A 20,629-nucleotide genomic window follows, 5' to 3' on the forward strand; every position below is an offset into this window, starting at 1 on the left:
CTTCATCATCGTTACCTAAACTTACCACAATTTAGCAGGAAGAATGGTATGAGGGTCCCTTGGAAGCCATACAGGACGTGTATTTATTCATTTAGAGACGACTTTAGGCTGTTTTGAATGCCAATGGCTTTCCTACACAGCATTAAGCGCGGTAATGCGATGACGTTGTTCCCATATTCTTGTCCACACGCTGCACATACTCCGAAAGCCACCATGTGGTGCGTGACGGTACCTTGCACCACTACCAGTCATTCCCTTCCCTGTCCCACTCGCAAATGATGTGAGGGAAAACAACCGTCTGTATGCGTCCGTACGAGTCTAATTTCTCTTTTCTTATCTTTTAGGTCCTTACGCGATTTGTACGTTGGCGGCAATTGAAGTGTTCTGCAGTCAGACGCAAATTCCGATTCTGCAAATTTCCTCTGTAGTGTTTCTCTAAAACAACGTTGTCTCCGTTTCAGGGATTCCAATTGGAGTTCACGAAGCATCTCCATAATATTCGCGTGTTAATGGAAACTGCCGATAACGAATCTTGCAGCACGCCTCTTAATTTTTTTCGATTTCTTCCTTTAATCTGATTTGGTAGGGAGCCCAAACACTGTAGCAAAACTCAAGAATTGGTCATTTTAGTGTTTTATACGCGATCTTGTTCGTAAGGGAGCTACACGTCCCTAAAATTCCCCTACTAAACCAGCGTCTACGATTCGCTTCCCATAGTACCTGCCTTACGTGTCCATTCCATATCTTATCGCTTTGCAACGTTAAGACCATTACAGGGTTGTTTTTTCTCGCACTTGCATTAACTTACATTTTTTACATTTAGAGCTAGCCTTCATTCACCACACCAACCAGACATTCTGTTTAAGTCATCCTGTATCTTTCTACGGTCACGACTTTCTCGCATACTACAGTGGCCTCAGTAAACAGACGGGGATTTGCAGTTCAGCCTATCCATCGGGACATTTATTTAAAAGAAAATACGATCGGTCGTATCACACTTTTCTGGGGCACCACTGACGACGATATCCTTGCCTCTAATGAACACTCGCGGTCCAGGACAACGTACTGGGTTCTATTATTTAATAAGTCTTACAGCTACTCACGTATCTGTGAAACTATTTCAAATGTTTACAGCATGGAGTAGGTCACGAGCGATGCTTTCTAAATCCTTGCTGATTTGTGGACAGAAGCTTTTCTGTCTCAACGAAATTTATTTTTTCGACCTTGGAGGATGATTAAAAATTATGCAGCAAGCCGATGTTAAGGATTTTCTTGCGGATCCGTTCTTTTACCTTTGATGCAGGAAAAATTCACCTGTGCATTTTTCCAGTCACTTGGGACTTCCCGCTGTGAGAAAGATTCTCGATTGATAGAAGCTAAGCAAGATGCCAGTACCGAAGAGTACTGTGTGTAAAACTGACTTGAGATTCCATCTAGGCCTGTCGACATATTTGTTTTCCATTATTCCAGTTGCTTTCCAGCGCCAGGGATTTCCAAGACCTCCATGCGGGAGTCTGTGCGACGGTCAAACGTTCGCCTGTCTGTACGATCCCCCTGCCTTACCCTCAAATACTCTGGTCGATCAAGATAGGCAGGACAACCACTCTGGGCTATATAAAAATAGGATGTAGGCCATTGAAAACTGAATCTTTAAATTGGGCGATGAGGCACGAATGGATAGCACAGTTGGCGCGGTATTAGGTACTTATTGCATATTCTCTAGGGGGGCTTATGGGCGCTCAACATCGAGGTCATCAGCGCATATTCTCTAAACAAAAACCTCTCAAACTTGACCTACTTTGATTTACGTACTACTCTCGAGGAGGAGTGAATTCAGAGATGGAGAGGGAAAGTTAGGGAAATGACAGCCTCGCACAGGGCCATATATCTAGTCATTCTTCCACCGCTACAGTCGTGAACAAAAAGAATAGAATTGGTAGGAAGTTTAATCGATGATACAATAACAAGTACCCTCTGCTACACACTTAATGGTGATTTGCGAAGAACAGATGCAGATGTCACTGTGACATGACAATGCTTGATCCTTGCAATGGCCAGACTGCTTACTCTGTAATCCACTCTGACTTCATCAGTTTGGTTCCTTAGGAATTCACACACATTTCAACAGTTTTTTTTATTCCGTCCGTCAGTCATATATAGGCTAGTAAAATTGTACCATACTACGCTGCAGTGCCACAGATGTGGATGGATGTAAGTAGTGTAGGCAATCTCTTCAGTAAATATACTGCACCTTCTAAGTATTCTGCCAACAAAATACGGTCTTCGGTTCAAAAATGGCTCTGAGCACTATGGGACTTAACTGCTGAGGTCATCAGTCCCCTAGAACTTAGAACTACTTAAACCTAACTAACCAAAGGACATCACACACATCCATGCCCGAGGAAGGATTCGAACTTGCGACCGCAGCAGTCGCGCGGTTCCAGACTGTAGCGCCTAGAACCGCTCGGCCACTCCGGCCGGCAGTCTTCGGTTCGCCTTCCCCCACAACATGTCCTCTGTGATGGTTCCAGTTTTAGTTTTTCGTAAATGTAATCCATAGTTATTTAATTGACTCGACTACCTTTAAATCTGGCTTTGTCAGGTAATGATTATGGTCACTGTTTTCTTTTGTAAAGTGTTAAGCCGCATTCGTTTGCTCGTTTTGAATTGGCGCGTCGCTGCGTGGAGAGCGGCGAATCCCGCCGAGCGGCGCTGCCGTCGGCTGCACTGGGACCGCGCGGCGGCACCCAAACTGCTTGGCAGTGTTGTAGCAGCCACCGCCCGGTCTGCAGCTATCATATTGAAGTCAGAGCGCCTTTTCTCATATGTCACAGCAAATGGTTACCGCTGCGGGGCCCAGCGGCGTGAACCCACGCCGACGAAAGCTACTCGACCAAGATGTTCCTCCTGAATTGCGCACGAAAAGGGCTAAACGAGCGCGTATTGCTCGTCGCCAGCGCCGGCAGCGTATTATTGAAGAGGAGGAAGAGTACCAACAGCTTGTACTTTTCTGGATAGGAGTCATCCAGTACTTCATGAATAAGGGTGAGTAAATCAGCAAGGCTCCGTCCACATGTACAAGCTTTACCGCGCGGCTACCTGTGTATTCCACTTTGTTACGGAAAACCTTTCTGTGTTTCCGTGAAGCTCGCGGAAACTGATGAACGTCTTACATATACATGCACCTGTTTAAGATACTACTTGCGCAAAATCATTTTGCACGGTAAAGCTTGTACTTGCGGACGTGATACCGGTCATGATACCTGTTTATCAATATTTTAGTTTTGTGACTGAGCCTGTAGAATAATTACTATTATGGCTCTGTAAGATAATAGAAGAACACAGATCAAAATGAGAAAAATTGGAGGACGTAAAATTTATAGCAAAATTGCATATTATTTGAATATTCTTTTTATTCTTAATACTTTTTGGTATAAACACTATTAACGTTTAAATTTGTAAACTGCTCTGAACTCAAATTTCATCCTGTCAACTGTTGCAATGAGTGTTTTATTGTGTTATTTGTTTTTCTCTGTCTTAAGCGTTCTGGAATTCAAGAGTGTTTGAAACCAGCCTTTTTTTACATTTTGTTTACAAAGCGTCATCAGCGGTGGTTGTTGTCCATTACTCTTTCTGTATACATGTTTTAAAGTCGACAGATTGTCTCTTTGTCCTTGGAACAGGTTGCAGTCGAGAACTTTTGCTTACATTTTATCCCTTCACGATTTTTCTATTACAGGAATCCGCTTTCTCTTTGCTGCCCTCGCGTCATTTACACTTCAGTTTCGCGAAAGCTCAAACAAACAAATTTACTATGGTTTCACCCTCTTTTCAGGATATGAATTCACTGTGCTCAGTACAAAACAGGTGAAACCACCATAAAAATGTCTATAAAGGCAACGTGTATGAAGTATAACGGAAGACAACTTCAGTGCAAAGAACGAAAATGTATCAAAGGGAAACCGGACCCTAAAACCAAACAATCATGAAGCGTGAAATTGCAACCAAGTTTTTTTCTGCCTACAGCCTCAGTTAATCACGAGGGGAAAACCTGTCAACTTCAGAAGCTATAAAAAGGAGTAACTGACACCAACCACCATTGATGATACTTTTTAAATAAAAGCGAAACGCATTTAGTGTAATACTTTCTTAAACTGCAGTATGCTTAAGACGGACGAAGTAATAACTGACTAATACACTAGCACTGTTTGAAGGGTAATGTTTTCATTTTTGACTGTCAGTTCAATTTCATCTGAAAGTACAATGAGAGTCATAGATGAAAATGGTTTCCTTCAACAAGTTCTACATGTCTTCTTCGACAGCTGCTCCAGAAAATATCGTCAAATACACTACGGAGATAATTATAGCACATTTACTGTAATTATACCTGTAAACGATGCTATTATAACGTATTGTCTACCAAAGAATGTTCAATTGAAATTGACTTCAAATTTCTTATGGCAAAGGAGAAAACTATATAAGTTATTTGTATAGTGCTGACGCTATGTCTTGGCAGTCAGCCGTGGTGTAAATAAACGAGAGCTTTGAAATTCCGATAGGAGAGGAGCGGAGAGGGAGAACGAGCCGCACCCCCTCTCGCAGCTTACGTCTGTTTTCTGCTCGCCTGATAAAGCAGAACTGCTGGTCATGTGAGGGTCGTACGCGAACCCCATCATGGATCATTGCAAAATACGAAAAGAAATGACCGACGGCACAGACGCGGATGTCGGAAGAAATTTATTCAGCTGGAGGAAGGGGGGTGAACATCAGTGAATTGCCCAGTTTCAAGACGTATCTTTCCAAGAAAAGTAAACTCTATAGGCGACACAAAAAACTTCCAGTACTCAAGAGAATATTGTCAGTTATCCATTCAGTATATGAATAAAAAAAAAAAACTCAGTAGTCCAGATACCGGAGGGTGAGGGCGGGGTAAGTGTTCTCCTTATGAACGCCTATCAACGCACGACACAACGAAGAGAGGAATACACAAAGCACTCACTAACGATTGCAGCGCAATTATTTGCTGACGTGGGAAGTGTCGCAAACGTGGCACTTCGAGCTCAAATTGACCAGTATCTTAAGCAATCATAGATCAAAAGACCCCAACCTAAAACTGCCACGATAAACTGCCAGCATAAATACACTATCTGATCAGAAATATCTGAACACCTATTAGTGGACCTTAATGTGGCCTATGGCTACTATCGCTCCTACAGGGTGTTCCACAATTCATGTTACACGCATCTAGAGCTTGTAGAGGAGACTTAGTAGATCAAGTTTTACGCAAGAACCTATGTACGGAAACGTTATCCAACGACGTTACAGAGCGTCAGAGTTATAAGCACAACGCTGCTTTTAAATGTTTGTATAAACAGGATGATTCGGTGACGATGTTACAAACTGGAATACTTGTTCAACAGAGGAAGTATGTTTCAAAGTAGCGAAAATGATCAATTGCTCATAGATCCTCAGGTAGGCATTTTAGAGCCCATATTTACAGGACTTTTTTCCTTGTTTTAGTCCATACTACCACCACTGAAAGCTGCCTACCCTACAGTCTTAGCAACAACAGTACCAGTACATATAGTTCACTGTTGGAGGAATCACAACGGATTTCGATTATAATTTTCCACTCGTTCGTTTCTGGTACAGGGACCCTTACCTCAGATTACTAAATTTATCCATCTCCAACATCCTACAAAGTTTGTAACATCGCCACGGAATCACAATGCATATACAAACAACGCCGGAGCCTGTAAATTTGACTCTCTGTAGCGTCGTTGGAAGACGTTCCCATATATGGATTCCTGTGTCAAATTGGTTGTACTAAGTCCCTTCTACAATCTCTAGAAGTGTGTAACATGAATTGTGAAACACTTTGTATGACGGATTGAATTCTGCTTGAGACATTATCAATCACTATTTGAATGCCTGTGGAGAAAAGCCTGCCCACTCTTCCTCAAGAGTTGAAAGCAGAGAACATAGTGAAGCCTGATGTTGCGATTGGGGCGAAGCCTGTGTCCTAACTCTCCCCAGAGGTGTTCCATTGGGTTGATGTCGCCAATCTGAACAGGCCAGTCAATTTCTGAAATATTGTTGTCTATACCGCAACATAATTTCTTCTGTACACAACTGATGGTGCTAAACATGATGGCAAATGCCGTTCTCCAAGCATTCGCCAAACCGAACCCTTCCATCGCATTGTCACAGGTTATAGTGTGATTCATCACTCCAGATCATTTCTGTCTTATCATCCACTGTCTATTTGCGTAGCACTTTATAATACCTCAAATGTCGCTCATTACCGACTACAGAAATGTGTGGTTTATGAGGAGCAGCTCGACCATTGTACTCGATTTTTCTTAATTCCTGACCCACAGTTACTGTGCTAGATGCGCTGTTGTTAGCACTTTGGAACTCGTGAGTGATTTCTTCCTCTGATCTCATGCGATTTTTTACGACCATCCTCTGTGACGCTATACAATCCCTGTCTGTCAGTACCTGAGAGTAGTGGAACAATGCCAGCGTCGCCCCAGTCTACATTGTTGCCACATTTATTCAAGATGGTGGATCCCAGTTGTTGGTGATAAATATGGCAACGATGCAATGACATCAACATGGGAAGTTCAAATTTTTGCGGTAAAATACGTCATTTGGGCTACCTCCACTAACCTAACCCCCTCTCCTCCCCCCCACCCCTACTGCCTCCCCCAGAAAATGGCGAGAAGTTCAAATTCCTGCAGGACAATGCAACACACTAACCTAAGAAAGTAGAGAGAAAAAAGGTCATTTTGGCAACCCTCACTAACCTAAGTCATCCAACTGCCAACTCTTCCTAGTAATTGGTGGGAAAATGAGTCAGCCTGTGCTGGATTGGATGGATATTAGACTTTATTTTCAGTCTTTATTTAAAGAATTTGAGGCAGTAGCTCCATCTAGTGTATTCACCATTAGCTCTGAAGTCCAACTGAACCAGTACACAGTACCACCACCAGAGGGTGCCATCGCCCTTCCTGTGACGTCATACAAGATGGCAGTCTGGAGGGCGGATTTGACATAGTGTATTTGTTCACTGATACAAAACACTCACCCTGACGTGATTGAGGTCACAGTAAATAGTCTACAGACCTGCAAATTACTCGTAAATAATGCAGCACACTGATGTGCAGAGACGCAGACAACTCATAATTAACAGAATAAGACAGTACACAGCGTACAGATGTGCAAACTACTTGTAGATCAGTGAAATAATATATGTGTAACACTGTACAGACATGCTAACAACGCTTAAGCAACCGAAAATAATGCAGTACACAAACACACAGTGCACGTAAAAAACGCATCGTATCAGAGAATTCTTCCAACGTGCGTATGTGCCTTGCAAGGCCAGCTGGACGCAGCCATTGCTGTCACGCTGTTGCCGACGACAGGTGAAAGTCAAGCCTACATTTACAGTTCTTCGAATGTTATACTGACATCACATGTCTATTTAAATAAGCGCCAAGTCAACCTGTGGGACGTGCTGCATGTTTACCATTGCTGGCGCTAAACCTCTCTACCTATGGACGCTATTGTCACAGGTCACACTATAGAAATCTGTTCCAATGCTTCCCATAATGACATCGACGGCTTTCTCCCTCGCAACTGCATCTGGCTGTGCATCCATTTACCTGCCTTGTAATGTCTCATCTTGTCTGCATGGATATTCCTGCCCTAACAGGAGCTATTTACGAAAATAGCTCAGAATAACACCGAATGCAGCCTTCCTGATGGTCCTAATGGGGCACCCTGTCCATCACATGTTAGCCTTCCTGGACATCGATAAGTCCTGATTTCAACAAACATCTCCAAAACACAAACGTTCTCACAGCTATGTAGGGGCACCTACGTCCTGGGACAAAGCATGTCTTGTGAATGGGTGGAGCCTTATTGTTAGCTGTTACTGAATTTACCTGCCAAACTGCTGATACCGCCAGTGTGTAAGCCCTGTCCACCTTTTTTTCTGCAGATGAGACTTTCAATGGCAAAAAACTCGTTTGTACAGTTCGCCATAATGCATCGACAATTAAACCCTGAAAAGAGGCCTACAAATCTTCAGATGCAGAAAAACTCTTGCTGATTCACACTGCTCTGCCACTGAGGATGGAAGATTGAATATTAGAGCGTGAAAACGATCGCCAACCCGGAAATATATCACCACGTGCCATGTAGATTTTATAAACATACAATTCGAATCCTGCACCATACAAAATCGTGCCTTTTACATAATTCATATAGCTATCGACCATCAAATATTCGTACATACGAGGTGAGACAAAGTAATGAGACTGATGTGAAAAAGAAAATGTTGCTCCCCGTTTTAGTCAGGTTTGTGTCGTCTCCCTTCTGATTGCACACAATTTTTCGAGCGCTGCTGCGATTGATGGTAACATTTCTGGAACTCATCTTCTGTAATATCTTCCAAGACCCTCGTCAGAGCTTTTTGGACATCTTGTGTTGTTTGAAAATGGTGTCCCTTGACCGCCGTTTTGACTCTTGGAAATGGAAAAAAGTCGCACAGGGCGATATCTGGTGAATAAGGTGGCTGTGGTAGTACTGGCATTTTTTTGTTGAGGTTAAAAATTGCTGTACTGATAGAGCAGTATGGGATGGCGATGCAGAATCCAATTATTAGCAATGTAGGCATGGACACAAGGAACTCTTTCATAAAGTCTTTCTAAAATATTTTTGTAGTAATATTGGTTAACTGTTTGTCCAAGAGGCATCCACTCTTTATGAACAATTCCCTTGGAATCAAAGAAGCACACAAGCATGCATTTCACTTTTGACTTTGACATGAGAGCTTTTTTTGGTCTGGGTGGTCCCCTTGTGCACCATTGCGAACTTGGCGTTTCGCCTGTGGATCGTTCTGAAAAATTCTTCTTTCATCATCAGTGATAACATTCTCAACAATTCTGGATTGATATCCGTTTGCTCTAACACATCGGCTGCCACATTTTTCCGTGTTTTTCGCTGTTGTGGTGTGAGACTTTTGGGGACCATTTTTGCAAAAATCTTTCTCACCCCAAGATCTTCAGTTATTATTAGATGAAACATTTCTCGATTGGTGTTCAGTTATTCTGCAATCATTTTCATGGTTAATCTTCGATCAGATCATATGAGTTCACACACCCTGGCCAAGTTGACATCCATCTGTGAGGTTGATGGTCGTCAACTGCGATCTTCAACTTACGTTCTGCTTTCACTAAACATTTTATGCCAACTTGAGCTCTTGACATAACCTCCTCTCCGAAAGCCTTCTGACGCTTAACGTAAGTTGTCGTCGCGCTTTCACCCAATTTAATTCAAAAAGAAACGGCATACTTTTGTGCAATATTATGCAATTCTAATTCCATAACGAGAGACACAAACACATGTTAACTTATTATAGCACAACTCACGCCTGAGCAGTTGCATCGATGTGCCGCTTGGACTGGGAGCAGCTTATAGACCAAGGTCAAAGATACTGTTCCTACGCAAACCTGCAGGGTTGCCACATCATCCAAAGAAAATCAGGCTCATTACTTTATTGTCGCACCTCGTGTACCGCTAAGATAGACAGCATAAGCATATGCATCATATACACTCCTTGCAGTACTAGATATTTTCCAGCAAGGTTGGATGGTCATCCACCACAACCGATAGTAATAAGTCATCCGCCCCCGACACGTAACCAGAGCGCCCTCAGTGGATCGAAGTCACTCTTAGAACTGTTGTACAAAGTTAGGCTCGGCTCCCCTCGGCACAAATGCATTACTGTCTCTGGTCCTGACATGCTTGCTTGCTTGCTTTCCACACCCTTCTCCACTCACTGGGATTACAAGAACATATGCAATTTCGCACGGTTTGCCAGAATATCAACCATTTTCGCGATACTTCTCGATATCAAGCACATAGCAATATCGATTGCTTAGCAGTATCACTTACGCAGTATAATTTCGATGATATAGACCGGAAATTATTTCTCTAGAAATCTGAGACCTTAGCGAGGTGCAGAGTGCTGCAAACCACTGAGTAACTAGAAACTGATCTCATCAACGAAGACCTTTACGTGAAACCTCCAAAAGAATAAAAGAAACTGATATTTCCACTCGCGAATACTGATGTCGTGATATAAGAGATTCAAAATCATCCTTATAATTTACAAAGTCAACTAAGGTGTTTCTCATGTCTAGAGAACCAGCAAATGTTTCCTCCACCCGTCTTTCACTTGCTAGATGCACTCAACACCACCACAATCGATATTCTCCCAGCCAAATAAAGAAAGGAAATGTGACGACGCAGTCAATCAGAAGGTTCAAATGGCTCTGAGCACTATGGGACTTAACATCTGAGGTCATCAGTCGCCTAGAACTTAGAACTAATTAAACCTAACTTACATAAGAACATCACACACATCCATGCCCGAGGCAGGATTCGAACCTGCGACCGTACGCAGTCAATCGCACAACTTACATAGGAGGGAATAATGGCCCAGTGCAAATACATGTCATAATGGATTTTCCCGTCTGCGAAGACCTTTCTGTGAAAACTAGCAAAAATAGAGGAAACTGATATTTCCACTTGCTAATGTCGATGTCGGTGATATAACAGATCCCAAACCATCCAGATAATTCATAAAGTCAGGTAAGGTGTTTCTCGTGTCTAGAGAACCAGCAAACGTGTCTTCCACCCGGTTTTCACCTGCTAGATACGCATACCACAGTCGATGTTCTCTCAAGCAAATAAAGATGACGAATTTGAAGAAGCAGGCGACCAGACAAAAAAATGACTCTAAGCACTATGGGACTTATTATCTAAGGTCGTCAGTCCCCTAGACTTAAAACTACTCAAAGCTAACGAACCTAAGGACATCACACACATCCATGCCCGAGGCAGGATACGAACCTGCGACGGTAGCAGCAGGGCGGTTCCTGACTGAAGCGCATAGAACCACTTGGCCACAGCGGCAGGCAGTCAACCAGACAATTTAAATTGGAGGGAATAATGTTCCAGCACAAACACACATCCATATTGAATCTTCTCAAATTTCTGCCCGACCCCGAAAGCCATCCAAGACACACTAAGTATTAGTTCGCTATTCGGCCGTCTAGAGGAAGACACGATTAAGTCACCTACATTCCTGCATCCCAACAAGCCTCTCCATTCGGACAGCTCCTAACGTTAGCTGGAAACTTGAATCATTTCCGCGACAGGCCACCGCCGGCACGCCACGCAGCCCTAGACAGAATCGTTCTAGGAATATTTGATCGCTATACTTACAATCAAATGTTACGATTGCGGTCTCAATTAAACAACATCTGACAGTGAGCGAAATATCAAAAATACACGCTGTTGACGACTGTGGCTCTGGAAATAAATATATCTGTACCATTCTTATTACTTGACGTACTCTTCCCCATTGCTATCACAGTATTCCACATCAAATCCATACCTTCCTTAAGATTGGACATAGTAATTTCATTTGCACACATCGGAACACAATCACATACTTTATAAGCGTGACGCTCTAGGTGAACCTATCACGCATCCTGTAATACTCAGCCAATAACTGATTGCTGGAGATACAAAATAATACTGAGATAAATTCAACGATGGGCGGACATGTCTCATAAGTTTCTCTTTGCGAAATGCACCACTGTGTCTTAGAAACAGAGGCGTAATCGTCTTACAAACCTCCAGATGTTAAAAAAAACACGATCGCAACAACTGCTATATGTTACTGTCACAAGCGGTCTTGGTTCTACAGGTGCAGGCAAGTATCCATGTTGAAAGTTATACACGCTGCTGTCTGGGATTTGGAATCAAGTCTTTCCATTCAAACAAATAGCTGCGTTGAATCGTATTGAGAAGTCCTTTAATGATTACAGCCACTAGTGAATCAAATTTCTGGAACCCTCGTATCCTGAAACGAATCACCTTTCCGAACCTATCAGTTGCAGCAAAATTTTAGATAGTTCCTATGCCTCTTGCAACTGCCACCCTTTTTGCAGTTTTGCGCATGTAATCGTTCCAATTTAAGTAGGACCTGAGCAGAATTAGTAGAGAGCTGTATCTACCACCTTCTGCAAACCATGTAGAAACAGAGTGACCTGAGTTAGTGCGAGAGGACCATGTTTTGACCATTCAGTGGAGATGGGAACATGTAGCCCACACTGTACGATGTGTAATGTCAGCACCAAACGAAGCCAGCTCCTGATGCACGAGGTAGTATAAAAGACAGTATGGGAACTGGGAGTAGGAGGAGGATTTTGCTACTGCATTGTGGTACGAACCCAAACTACCGGGTGATCAAAACGTCAGTATAAATTTGAAAACTGAATAAATAACGGAATAATGTAGATAGAAAGGTGCAAATTGAAACACATGCTTGGAATGACATGGGGTTTTGTTAGAACCAAAAAAATACAAACGTTCAAAAATGTCCGACAGATGGCGGTTCATCTGATCAGCATAGCAATAATTAGCATAACAAAGTAAGACAAAGCAAAGATGATGTTCTTTACAGGAAATGCTCAATATGTCCACCATCATTCGTCAGCAATAGCTGCAGTCGAGGAATAATGTTGTGAACAGCACTGTAAAGCATGCCCAGAGTTATGGTGAGGTATTGACGTCGGATGTTGTCTTTCAGCATCCGTAGAGATATCGGTCGATCACGATTCACTTGCGACTTCAGGTAACCCCAAAGCCAATAATCGCACGGACTGAGGTCTGGGGACCTGGGAGGCAAAGCATGACGAAAGTGGCGGCTGAGCACACGATCATCACCAAACGGACGCGCACAAGAGATCTTCACGCGTCTAGCAATATGGGGTGGAGCGCCATCCTGCATAAACATCGTACATTCCAGCAGGTGTTTATCAGCCAGGCTGGGGATGATGCGATTCTGTAACATATCGGCGTACCTCTCACCCGTCACGGTAGCAGTTTTGATGTCCAGCGCCATCTGTCGGACATTTTGTGAACTTCGTTTTTTTTTTTTTCTAATGAAACCCCATGTCATTCCAAGAATGTGTGTCAATTTTTACCTCTCTGTCTACATTATTCGGTGGTTCATTAAGTTTTCAAATTTATACTGACTTTTTGATCACCCTGTACATGACGGCCGGCCGGCTGCTACGGTTGCAGGTTCGAATCCTGCCTCTTTCATTGATGTGTGTTTTGTCCTTAGGTTAGTTAGGTTTAAGTAGTTCTAAGTCTAGGGGACTGACGACCTCAGATGATAAGTCCCACAGTGCTTAGACCCATTTTAACCATTTTTGAGAACTCGATAAAATTTTTCCCGTATCTCACTCCTCCCAGATATCGAAAACAATTAGCGTCTGCGTTCTGGCATCGACCACAAGTGACGATCCTATTAAATAGACAGCTGTTCATCCATTGCACGCCGGCCGAAGTGGCCGTGCGGTTAAAGGCGCTGCAGTCTGGAACCGCAAGACCGCTACGGTCGCAGGTTCGAATCCTGCCTCGGGCATGGATGTTTGTGATGTCCTTAGGTTAGTTAGGTTTAACTAGTTCTAAGTTCTAGGGGACTAATGACCTCAGCAGTTGAGTCCCATAGTGCTCAGAGCCATTTGAACCATCCATTGCACGGATCCGTGTAAAGTTGCTACACCTGTACTGTGTAAGGATGACCATATCCCACAAACTGTACAGTAAGTCTAAGAGACTCTCCCTGTGATCCTGTGTCGATGTTTGACACATTGATTTTTGTTCTGTAACACACTTTGTACAATGCCATACATTTTGTTTTTTTCCACTACGACTTCCAGGTCTGTGTCAGGTTCTAAACTGACATTAATACGTTCTGTTCGATTCCTTCCCACAGAAAACTGGATGGTGCAAGGTATAAGTCATGTTGTTACTGCTGCTACCATAACACACCACACACACTGGATTTTTAAAAATAAAATGCAGTTACAAGATAAGGAAAGTGGAAGGATTTGGCGGCGTTGTGGAGAGTTTCCAAACAGCTATCCGAAGGTGATTGACTACGTACGTCCATATATTGTTAATTCTCGTACACATACGTCATCAAAGTATACCTAACAGCACTCTACATATTTCTAGCACCTAGAGCATAGTGATTAATTAAATGTTGTATCTGTATGCGGATGGGAGTCAAAGAACACTCTCATAGTCTTCGGATAAAATTAGAGAATGAAAGACCCCTTCGCACTGTCTTTGACCAATCCACCCTGCAGCACTGTTACCGATTTAATCTGCAGCCGACCAGAAGTAGTCCGCTACATTCCACGTCTCATGAATGAATGGAGCTTACCAGGTCCTCACACATCCAACTGCACAAGATTTCTCCAGATGCATCCATGTCGTGGAGATTATCAATCGTTATCGATGTATAGTAAGAGATTTGAAATTGTCATGATGTGATAGCAGACAGTTAAGAAAAACAGGATACGGGTGATTTTTATGCATGGTGGACCTCCAGATGGATGGAGTTCGAAGCATTTTACGTAAATCAACTACGCTAGTAATTTTGAAGTATTGTTCTAGTGTATGGGATCAGTACCAGGAGAGTATTGGTAAGACGGAACATAAACACATGCACTCCTAAGGCTACACGGTTCTGCACTCAAAACAGACTATAATGTTGCATCGCTTCAGTTACCAACTTATCAGTCATGTGGAATGCAGCGCTATTAACATTCCAATGTAAGCAATATATTCCAAGCGGATGACATACATCCTTCCTGCAGGTTTCTCTACGTTAACTATGGTAACAAACTGTAAAATGAAAAAAAAAAAAAACACTACCTTAATATATCGATTCTGTGTGGTACGTGCTCAATGTAGTTTCCCAGAGATGTATAATGTCCACTGCTCACAACCGATCACGGTTCAAAAATTATACTACTCTCGGATCAGTCCTATATAAAATGGATGTTAGTAACGGAGAATAGCTCTTACAAGGAGCCAGATAAACGCACAGCAGCGGCGTCCGACATGTGAAATTACACGTGATGCCGCCACTAACTCTCTAAAGAGGACATCTGCCATGCAGCTGTATACTTGGGGATTTCTGTATCTCATAAACACTTATCGCTAACTTAGAATCATCTTAGTTGTCGAAACTTAACTCTCGATTTTAAACACAAGATGCGACATGCGATTGGAGTACATCGCATAAATCTTCGTTAGTTTAGAGGAATGTGTCGAAACAGGATGGTCTCGTTTCACCACACATTAGATGGATGTCCTCTGATGACGGAGAGGTTTGCCGTCAACGATCACAAGTAGCCAGTGCTCTAAGTCAAATACAGAACACGGTCTTGTATACGAGTCGAACGCAGGCTGTGTCACGCAACTGATACATCCTGACAGAACTGCAGAAGAAACGGTCAAATGACCTGCACCACCTTCTCCCTCTATCAAACAATCACGCTGTCCACTCTCTGTTATCCTGTAATGCAGATTCATGTTAATTTTAGAGGCAGGTGGTTCTCTGTTTTCCTCAAAAGCGTCAATCACTGTAGTCAAATCGCGTGTATCAACGTTACTCACAAGGGAACCTCCCCATCGCACCCCCCTCAGATATACACTCCTGGAAATGGAAAAAAGAACACATTGACACCGATGTGTCAGACCCACCATACTTGCTCCGGACACTGCGAGATGGCTGTACAAGCAATGATCATACGCACGGCACAGCGGACACACCAGGAACCGCGGTATTGGCCGTCGAATGGCGCTAGCTGCGCAGCATTTGTGCACCGCCGCCGTCAGTGTCAGCCAGTTTGCCGTGGCATACGGAGCTCCATCGCAGTCTTTAACACTGGTAGCATGCCGCGACAGCGTGGACGTGAACCGTATGTGCAGTTGACGGACTTTGAGCGAGGGCGTATAGTGGGCATGCGGGAGGCCGGGTGGACGTACCGCCGAATTGCTCAACACGTGGGGCGTGAGGTCTCCACAGTACATCGATGTTGTCGCCAGTGGTCGGCGGAAGGTGCACGTGCCCGTCGACCTGGGACCGGACCGCAGCGACGCACGGATGCACGCCAAGACCGTAGGATCCTACGCAGTGCCGTAGGGGACCGCACCGCCACTTCCCAGCAAATTAGGGACACTGTTGCTCCTGGGGTATCGGCGAGGACCATTCGCAACCGTCTCCATGAAGCTGGGCTACGGTCCCGCACACCGTTAGGCCGTCTTCCGCTCACGCCCCAACATCGTGCAGCCCGCCTCCAGTGGTGTCGCGACAGGCGTGAATGGAGGGACGAATGGAGACGTGTCGTCTTCAGCGATGAGAGTCGCTTGTGCCTTGGTGCCAATGATGGTCGTATGCGTGTTTGGCGCCGTGCAGGTGAGCGCCACAATCAGGACTGCATACGACCGAGGCACACAGGGCCAACACCTGGCATCATGGTGTGGGGAGCGATCTCCTACACTGGCCGTACACCACTGGTGATCGTCGAGGGGACACTGAATAGTGCACGGTACATCCAAACCGTCATCGAACCCATCGTTCTACCATTCCTAGACCGGCAAGGGAACTTGTTGTTCCAACAGGACAATGCACGTCCGCATGTATCCCGTGCCACCCAACGTGCTCTAGAAGGTGTAAGTCAACTACCCTGGCCAGCAAGATCTCCGGATCTGTCCCCCATTGAGCATGTTTGGGACTGGATGAAGCGTCATCTCACGCGGTCTGCACGTCCAGCACGAACGCTGGTCCAACTGAGGCGCCAGGTGGAAATGGCATGGCAAGCCGTTCCACAGGACTACATCCAGCATCTCTACGATCGTCTCCATGGGAGAATAGCAGCCTGCATTGCTGCGAAAGGTGGATATACACTGTACTAGTGCCGACATTGTGCATGCTCTGTTGCCTGTGTCTGTGTGCCTGTGGTTCTGTCAGTGTGATCATGTGATGTATCTGACCCCAGGAATGTGTCAATAAAGTTTCCCCTTCCTGGGACAATGAATTCACGGTGTTCTTATTTCAATTTCCAGGAGTGTAGTTATAAGTTGGCACAGTGGATAGGCCTTGAAAAACTGAACACAGATCAATCGAGAAAACAGGAAGAAGTCGTGTGGAACTATGAAAAAAATTAGTAAAATATACAAACTGAGTAGTCCATGCGAACATAAGCAATATCAAGGACTATGGGAGTAAAGGAGCGCCGTGGTCCTGTGGTTAGCGAGAGCAGCTACGGAACGAAAGATCCTACGTTCAAGTCTTCCCTCGAAAAATTTCATCTTTTATTTTGAGTTTATGTGACAAACTCTTATGATTTCATCAATTTTTTGGGAGTGATTATCACATCCACAAGAAAACCTAAATCGGGCAAGGTAGAAGAATCTTTTTACCCATTCGCTAATTGTACAAGTTAGGTGGGTCGACAACATATTCCTGTCATGTGACGCACATGCCGTCACCAGTGTCGTATAGAATATATCAGATGTGTTTTCCTGTGGAGGAATCGATTGACCTATGACCTTGCTGTCAAATGTTTTCGGTTCCCATTGGAGAGGCACGTCCTTTCGTCTACTAATCGCACGGTTTTGCGGTGCGGTCGCAAAACACAGACACTGAACTTATTACAGTGAACAGAGACGTCAATGAACGAACGGACAGATCATAACTTTGCGAAAATAAAGAAAATAAAGTTTTCGGTCGAGGGAAGACTTGAACCAAGGACCTCTCGTTCCACAGCTACTCACGCTAACCACGGTACCACGGCACTTCTGAGCTCTCATTCTCTTCGATGTTGCCTATCTTGCACATGGACTACTCAGTTTGTATATTTTACTAACTTTTATCATAGTTCCACACAACTTCTTCCTGTTTTGTCGATTGATCTGTGTTCAGTTTTTCAAGGCCTACCCACCGTGCCAACTTATAACTAAATCTGAGGGGGGTGCGATGGGGAGGTTCCCTTGTCAGTAGACGTACAGTGGAGTGCTGCCTCAATAGAAAAGAAGTAACTGTTTTCCTGTCTCCCTTCTCTTCCATGTCGACGTTTTTTCGGATTCCTCTTGCTGTCGCGCCAACCAAAAGAGACGCAATTACTTCCTCAATTTACCCGCATTTCAGCGTATTTTCCCGTAATTTGTACACTCCTGGAAATTGAAATAAGAACACCGTGAATTCATTGTCCCAGGAAGGGGAAACTTTATTGACACATTCCTGGGGTCAGATACATCACATGATCACACTGACAGAACCACAGGCACATAGACACAGGCAACAGAGCATGCACAATGTCGGCACTAGTACAGTGTATATCCACCTTTCGCAGCAATGCAGGCTGCTATTCTCCCATGGAGGCGATCGTAGAGATGCTGGATGTAGTCCTGTGGAACGGCTTGCCATGCCATTTCCACCTGGCGCCTCAGTTGGACCAGCGTTCGTGCTGGACGTGCAGACCGCGTGAGACGACGCTTCATCCAGTCCCAAACATGCTCAATGGGGGACAGATCCGGAGATCTTGCTGGCCAGGGTAGTTGACTTACACCTTCTAGAGCACGTTGGGTGGCACGGGATACATGCGGACGTGCATTGTCCTGTTGGAACGGCAAGTTCCCTTGCCGGTCTAGGAATGGTAGAACGATGGGTTCGATGACGGTTTGGATGTACCGTGCACTATTCAGTGTCCCCTCGACGATCACCAGTGGTGTACGGCCAGTGTAGGAGATCGCTCCCCACACCATGATGCCGGGTGTTGGCCCTGTGTGCCTCGGTCGTATGCAGTCCTGATTGTGGCGCTCACCTGCACGGCGCCAAACACGCATACGACCATCATTGGCACCAAGGCAGAAGCGACTCTCATCGCTGAAAACGACACGTCTCCATTCGTCCCTCCATTCACGCCTGTCGCGACACCACTGGAGGCGGGCTGCACGATGTTGGGGCGTGAGCGGAAGACGGCCTAACGGTGTGCGGGACCGTAGCCCAGCTTCATGGAGACGGCTGCGAATGGTCCTCGCCGATACCCCAGGAGCAACAGTGTCCCTAATTTGCTGGGAAGTGGCGGAGCGGTCCCCTACGGCACTGCGTAGGATCCTACGGTCTTGGCGTGCATCCGTGCGTCGCTGCGGTCCGGTCCCAGGTCGACGGGCACGTGCACCTTCCGCCGACCACTGGCGACAACGTCGATGTACTGTGGAGACCTCACGCCCCACGTGTTGAGCAATTCGGCGGTACGTCCACCCGGCCTCCTGCATGCCCACTATACGCCCTCGCTCAAAGTCCGTCAACTGCACATACGGTTCACGTCCACGCTGTCGCGGCATGCTACCAGTGTTAAAGAATGCGATGGAGCTCCGTATGCCACGGAAAACTGGCTGACACTGACGGCGGCGGTGCACAAATGCTGCGCAGCTAGCGCCATTCGACGGCCAACACCGCGGTTCCTGGTGTGTCCGCTGTGCCGTGCGTGTGATCATTGCTTGTACAGCCCTCTCGCAGTGTCCGGAGCAAGTATGGTGGGTCTGACACACCGGTGTCAATGTGTTCTTTTTTCCATTTCCAGGAGTGTACATATTTTCCATCTTTTTCGCAATTCTATCGATTTTTTATGTCAGTTCTACCCATGCAATCATAACATAATCTCTCGTTCTGTGTTTTAAAACTGCTTGTAAATGTAGTACAGCTGCAAACACCTAACGCAAATTCACTATTTTTCTAATCGGGACGGGTAGTACAGCACTCTATCGATTGCATCCATTCGCCTCCACCCACATATTCCACATTTGCAGTGCGTTTGCTCTGTTTTCTGTATGTCTGTGTGAGTGCGTGTGTTGTGGATGGCACGCAGGGCCCAGTCCTCCCACTAGTGGGCCCAGCTTCGAACATAGAACACGTCTTCGGATGTAACACGTGGTGGACCCACCTTCAAATCCTATCCCAGAAGTGGCATATTGTGGATTTACATCCCAACATTGCCCTGGATATAGAGCGCGGTAGATCCACACTCGAACGCAAATTCGTGTCTACTGCGGGGTCCTTGGGGCCATCCGCGACACATGCACATACACAGACATACAGAAAACACGGCAAACTCACTGCAGATGTGGAATATGTGGGTGGAAGCGAGTGGATGCAATCGATTACAGTGCTATACTACAACGCCTAATCAGAAAAATAGTGAATTTTCGCTAGGTGTTGGCAACTGTACTAAATTTACAAGCAGATTTAGAACACGGAACGAGAGGCTATGTCATGATCGCATGGATAGAACTCACGTAAAAAATCGATAGAATTGCGAAAAATGATGGAAAATACGTATAAATTGAGGGAAAATATGTTGAAATTTCGGGAAATTGAGGAAGTAATTGTGTGTCTTCTGATTGGCGCAGAACAGTTCATGTACATGGGGTTAAATATGCGACATCAAGAGGAATCCGAGAAAACGCCGGCATGGACGCGAAGGGAACCAGGGAAACAGTTACCTTTTTCTCCATCGAGGCAGCATTCGACTATACGTCTACTGAGGTAACATTGATACACGCGAGTTGACTACTGTATCTGGCTCTTTTAAGGAAAACATAGAACCATCTGCCTGTAAACTTACATCTACATCTACATCTACATTTATACTCCGCAAGCCACCCAACGGTGTTT

The 20,629-nt window shown here is 44.9% G+C and overlaps 1 protein-coding gene across 1 annotated transcript in view; it reads left to right on the top strand.

The window, feature by feature from the left end:
* Nucleotides 1-2,773: 2,773 nt before the first annotated feature.
* The window catches only part of LOC126248426 (uncharacterized), a 66,176-nt gene continuing 48,320 nt past the window's right edge, over nt 2,774-20,629 (top strand). The window contains exon 1 of the mRNA XM_049949394.1: nt 2,774-3,045. Coding sequence (XP_049805351.1) covers nt 2,826-3,045 — 220 coding nt within the window. The 5' untranslated portion in view covers nt 2,774-2,825. The remainder of the gene's footprint in view (nt 3,046-20,629) is intronic.

The sequence above is a fragment of the Schistocerca nitens genome, chromosome 3 (genome assembly GCF_023898315.1).
Source record: "Schistocerca nitens isolate TAMUIC-IGC-003100 chromosome 3, iqSchNite1.1, whole genome shotgun sequence".
NCBI classification, from domain to species: Eukaryota; Metazoa; Arthropoda; class Insecta; order Orthoptera; family Acrididae; genus Schistocerca; species Schistocerca nitens.